This window comes from Chaetura pelagica, unplaced genomic scaffold (assembly GCF_000747805.2).
Source record: "Chaetura pelagica isolate M959 unplaced genomic scaffold, ChaPel_1.0 scaffold521, whole genome shotgun sequence".
NCBI classification, from domain to species: Eukaryota; Metazoa; Chordata; class Aves; order Apodiformes; family Apodidae; genus Chaetura; species Chaetura pelagica.
Genome location: NW_009952055.1, coordinates 126,071 through 131,796, shown reverse-complemented (window position 1 = coordinate 131,796; position 5,726 = coordinate 126,071). Strand labels below are relative to the sequence as shown.

Below are 5,726 nucleotides of genomic sequence, written 5' to 3'. Positions count from 1 at the left end.
TTTAATTGCAAATATTGTTCTTTGAGCCTTAAGACTGCAGAACTGCACAGAAAATATGCTTGTCATTTGATTTAATGGAGCAAAATCTCTCTTCGTGGCATCTTGCTCCTCCTGCTACTTTTCTGAAGCAGATAGGTACCCTTTAAGCATTTCATAAGTACCACTTCATCAAGCGGTAAAAAGTCTTCCACACAATTATGACTTGTGACTCAAAAATTACAAAATATGACAGTGAATTAACTAGCTTACACTATTCAAAATTTCTACAGTGGTTTAAAGTCAGATTTTGGTAAAATTAAACGTATTCCCCCTAATGATGTATTCACCTGCTGAAATGAGTTTGAGATAGAACTTAGCTAGGCAAAGGAACAGTTGATTTTTATCCTGATTTTATATTGATTTTTTTTTGTATCTTTGAAACCAAAAGTACCATAGGCTTTGGACACTCCCTACTGTTTTGCATTAGAAGACTCAAAAGCGGCACTTACTGGAATAATACAATCTATTTTGAAGGCAATGTAATGGTCTGAAAAAGTGGAAAAACCCTCATTAATTTTGTATGAAGTATAGTTGTATAAATCACATTCCCACAACTGAATGAGGTCAAATTTGAAGTCAAAGTAAGTCCAAAAGATACACTATCTTAATAGCCAGCAAAGTATCCTCCAACAGTACATTCACAATCTGAATCAAAAGAACCATGATTGGTTCAGAATATTCAAATGTACCAGCCAGGAACAGAGTTGCTTAAAGAGCCATCAAGGCACTCTAAAACGATATAGCGAGCCAGTTCAATTTTAAAAGTGACGTCCTGTTTTTAGAACAGTTAACTAGAAGACCAGCTATCAACTTTCAAAAAAAAAATATTTTTTAGATTAATAGAAATAAAACTACACTACACAATGTTCTGTAAGTAACCTGGAAAAGAGGTTCATAGTGCACAGAAAGGACCCTACACAACTGTTCAGTACATCCACAAAAGTCTTAAGAAGTGACGTTCCTATGAAGTACTAAAAGGCAGCAACATCCTTCTGTTCCCCCAGTGAGGTAGAACAATTGACTTTCTGAACACGCCACTCTGATGCAGATAATGATTTTTACAGGATTCTTGGTAGCAAATCCAGGATTACATCTTTATCCCTTCCTGTTGACTAAGTTGAGATAATGTTTTCTTAATCCTCAAGGCCGTCAGCCTAGCAGCTCCATTGGCGTACCAGCATTCCCGCATAATTTTTGCCATTACTCGTAATGCCTGCAAAGAAAAGACAGAATTATACACACTGCTGTTCAAATGTAGCCTGTGTAACCTCTGTTCTGCCTTAGCCTCTTCATGCTTTTCTGAAGGCTATTACTAGGACTACAGCTGCATGGAAGAGTGTGTTGTGTAACAGCCTCAAATTCTTACTACTTTATTTACAAAAAATAATTTTTAAAAAAATACTGTAAAACAGAACTAATATTTTTCATTAGCATTTCAGCTCATGCAAAAATATTTTAATGAAAATTACAGGCTTGTCTGTAATTGTTTTGTGAAATTTCACATTAAACAAAAATACTTTTGTTTTGTTTGTAGTTTAAGAGCTAGTTCATATGGCAGTTCAGAAGGTTATCAGCTGTCTTCCTCAAAGAGAGTCTGCAATGATGCTGAAAATATTTGTATTCTTATCTTTCAAACAGCCAATTGTCCCGGTTTGAGCCAGGATGAAGCTAATTTTCTTTTTACTGATAGCTTTTTTTCCTTCAGTAAGCTTTCTTTTAACTAGTAGCAGAGTGTTCCAGCTAGGAATGATAACAAACACTGGAATGTTTTTGTAACTGCTGGGTCTTCTAGGTCACATCTTTACTCTGTCAGCTCAGACACTACGGGGACATCTATGACCCCTCCATAGGAGGCTGAGTTAGACAGACAGCAAAGTTGGCCAGAGATGTTCCATTCCATATATCTATGTAAGCTCACAGGAAGGTCACAGATCACAGGAGACAACTTCCTTCCTGCTTCTTCCCTTCTCTTCCATCCATGGCCAGTGTCCGGGGAGGACTCTGTCCATCCATCACCACCGAACCCCAGGCTCCAGCTCTCCTGACCCTCATCACTCTGCTCTCTCTTTGGCAGCAGTCTTGAACTTTTTGGGACTGTTTGCAGTTAAGGAGATGCTGTGGGAGTTGCTGGGGGTGGGGAGAGGCAGGCAATAGGGGTTTTGTACATTTTCTGAACACATTTGTATATAACTGTATGTATTTTCTTATATCATTAGTGTTTAATTAAAGCTGTGCAGTTTAGTTTTCAATCCAGCCAAGTCTCTCTCTTTTTCTCTCTCTCCTTCCCTACCTGGGCAGGAGGGGGAGGGGATGGAGAGCGTTGTTGTCGGACCCAAGTCAAACGGTGACACCATTCTTCAGGAGGTCACTACATGCACACTGCAGTTCTAAGTCTTTGGCTTACTAAGAGTCTCACTTACAAATAACTGCTTGTCTTTCAGTAGAGTGCATACAGTATGAATTCTGACACACACAAAGTACTGAGGCCACCACAGTTTGGGATGAAAAGGCCTAAGGGACTATTTTGGCCAGTCTGTAGGATACTCCCTTACTACACAATAATTGGGCAAAGACCCCCAAGTGAGTTAATTCCAAGGGAGCATTCACATGAGGCAGCACAGCACTGTTGGAAGATACCACTTGTGTCACAACAAGCAGCACTGCTGCACTGGAAGAGTACTGAGCTGAAACCAGCAAGTACACTTCTTGAAAGAGGTAACCAGCCTAGTTACAAACCAAGTGGCACAGACCAGATTAGTTCACATATCTCCACTACCCCTTTGTGGGTTAACCCAACAGACAGGTCAGCCCCAGACAGCTACTTGCTCATTCCTTCCCCAGCAGGAAAAGGAAGAGAATTGGGAGGGCAAAAGTGAGAAAACTTGTAGGTTGAGATAAAAAGAGTTTAGAAGGCAAAGGGGGAAAACCAAGCCAAAACAAAAAACCTCAAGTAATACAAAAACAATTGCTTACCACCATCCAACTGATGCTCAGCCAGCCCTTGAGCAATGGCAAACCCTGGAAAACTCCCTTCTCTTCTAGTTTTACTGCTAAGCATGACATTACATTGTAAGGAGTATCCCTTTGATCAGGCTGGGTCAGCTATCCCAGCTGAGTTCCCTTTTAGCCTTTTGTCCACCCACAGCCAGGGGGGCGGGGCAGAGCAAGAAACTGAAAAAGCCTTGAAGCTGTGTAACCACTTTTCAGCAACAGCTATCAAACTGTTTTGGTCACAAACACAAAATACAACACCATACAAGCTACTATGAAGAAAGTTAACTCAATACAGAAGCAAAAGCCCTAAGCTGAAAATTTAGTTGCAATGATGCTCCGTCTGTAATTCAGACTAGCTTTAAATGACATCACCTATACTTCACAGGAATGGATCCTAGAATCTATTAATTAGGAAGCTATTAAAGAAAATCTATTTATTTTTGTGAAGCTACATTAAATACTGATGTCTAACCAAGAATCAATGACATTCAATAGAGCCACAGTGATCAGAATGAAATGAAGTTCTCATAGAATGAACCCCTCTGCTTTCAACAACAAACAACATTTTAAGCCACTGAAATCAATGAAAGCCCTAGGGTCTGTTAAAGCAGCTTTAGCAAGGTTAGTTAATACCTCACAGCTTTGCCATCTGTTTGGAATATTGGGTCGTAACTTCTGTTCACACACAACTTTCCTCATTTCTTCAACAGAAGGATCTGAAGGAACGAGGTCATAGTACGGCAACTGGTAATCCTCATGGATTCCTGCAATAGGTTGAAAATAGCTATTATTAGCTAACATCAAATTAGATATTCTTTTTCCTATATTCCTTATCAGTATTCTTTTTTAATTTTTAAAAATTACATTACAGTGACAAACAAACAAACAAACCCATAATCATACCTTAAGAGTGTTAGATTACCCTCAAATTTTTCATTTTGGAATTTGTGTATTTTAAAAAGATGGAAGCTATATACAATTTTTAATATGCTAAAGACACACTTCTTGGAAGCATAAGATTTATAATAGCATGTTTTATTTCAAATAAGGTATGGATGTTATCTGAACATGATGTAGCTAATCCTTACTTGTGGAGCTTCCCACTTGCTCTCATGGACATTTAACTTCACTTTTTCTTTCCTCTATGTAAAGACTTTAGGAAAAAGTTAATACAGACAAGGATATTTCTGTATCTATTTGTTTAACAAGTATAATTCAGCAATTTACAAAGAAGCCAAATAAACCAGTCATCGTTTAAAGGATTAAAAGAACATCTGAGACATAATGTCTACTACCTTGCACTGTTTTTAGAGCAAGCTGTTTACTCAAACTTATTCAGGTTAAATTATTTATAATTGCTTAGTATGCCCAATTCTGTAAAGATTGCCACATACCACCGATCGAACATCGCCGAGCTATTTCCCAAAACACTAATCCCATTGCATAGATGTCTGCTCGTTTGAATGACTCAAAGTGTTTCATATTTATGGAATCGTCTAGAACTTCAGGTGCCATGTACCTAGTTGTGATAAAAAAAAAATAACATCATAAATACTTACCAAAGAGAAAGTTCAGTGCTACTGACCAGCTCAAAACCAAATTTAAATATGGAAAATGATACAAAGGAAAATCTGCTTCATTTAGGTTGTGCAATCAAAGACCTTTCAGTGCAAAGGGGATAGTAAGTAAACCAAAAGGGACAGACAAAGGAACATGGAGAATAAGTAAAGTGGGAAATGATAAAATAGAGTCATAAGCCTGATGGACACAAGGTAATACAATGAAAAACCAAAAGTCTCCAGCTGGTAACTCATAGGCTGTTAAGAAACTCCAGTCACAGCTTCAGAAAAGGTCAGTCTGAAAATGGAACTGCTAAGAACTGGGAAACAAGAGGAACACAAAGATTGTGGATATTCAAGGAAGGCCTGTTTATCAAGGAACATTTAGGAGAAAGATAAGTGGGAGGAACAGAAGTGGGGCAAGAGATAGAAAAGGATAGCAAAGGGACCAGTAGCATAAACACTTGAAAGCGACTATTCTTGCCTGACCCAAGCCCTGTAACCACTCACTGCAGTGTATCCTTTTTTCTTATTGAATCCTAACTTTCTGTGCAATCTCATTCTCAACCCCATGTGCACTTGTGCTCTAAGGACTACATACCAGCAACTGGAGGCAGATACCAGGGAATTCAAGGTTAGCAACTGGAGCTAGACAGCGACAAGGCTGTCCTTGGGCCTGGGGTACCAGCAACTGAGAGTCTGCATCAGTGGCCAGAGGGGGAACTCCAGATGTCCACAGGTCTTCGAAGCATGGACCTGGAGCTACTGTAGAGGGATCAGCATGAATGAATTCTAGGCCTGCAACTGCAGTCAGACAGAGGGCTAAAACACCCCTGCTGCCAGCAACCAGAGCAAACAAGGGTCTGTGCTTCAGTCACTGAAGAAGGACCATGGGTCACAGGCTTCAGAGTCACATGACAGACATCAGCTACAAGGGAGAAATGGGATGAGAGAAGCAGGGTAAGGGCCTCTCATCACCAGCAACTGGAATGGGAAGCACAGGTCAGAAGGTACCTGGCTGACAGGGAGTGACAGGTTTGTATTTCCCCTGAACTTGGTATGGACAGCAGGTGTGCATGGGTGTAATTCACTTGCAAACTTCAAGCTAGTCTAGCCAGCAAATAGGTGGCCCAA

At 39.7% G+C, this 5,726-nt stretch overlaps 1 protein-coding gene across 2 annotated transcripts in view; it reads right to left on the bottom strand.

Moving 5' to 3' along the window:
• Positions 1-566: 566 nt before the first annotated feature.
• The window catches only part of TGFBR1 (transforming growth factor, beta receptor 1), a 24,962-nt gene continuing 19,802 nt past the window's right edge, over positions 567-5,726 (bottom strand). The window contains exons 6-8 of one of the 2 annotated variants that reach the window (XM_010003720.1): positions 4,428-4,552; positions 3,667-3,797; positions 567-1,252 (exon numbers count right to left, since the gene is read on the bottom strand). In XM_010003720.1, coding sequence (XP_010002022.1) covers positions 1,127-1,252; positions 3,667-3,797; positions 4,428-4,552 — 382 coding nt within the window. In that variant the 3' untranslated portion in view covers positions 567-1,126. The remainder of the gene's footprint in view (positions 1,253-3,666; positions 3,798-4,427; positions 4,553-5,726) is intronic. The other variant, XM_010003728.1, reaches the window with a different exon arrangement.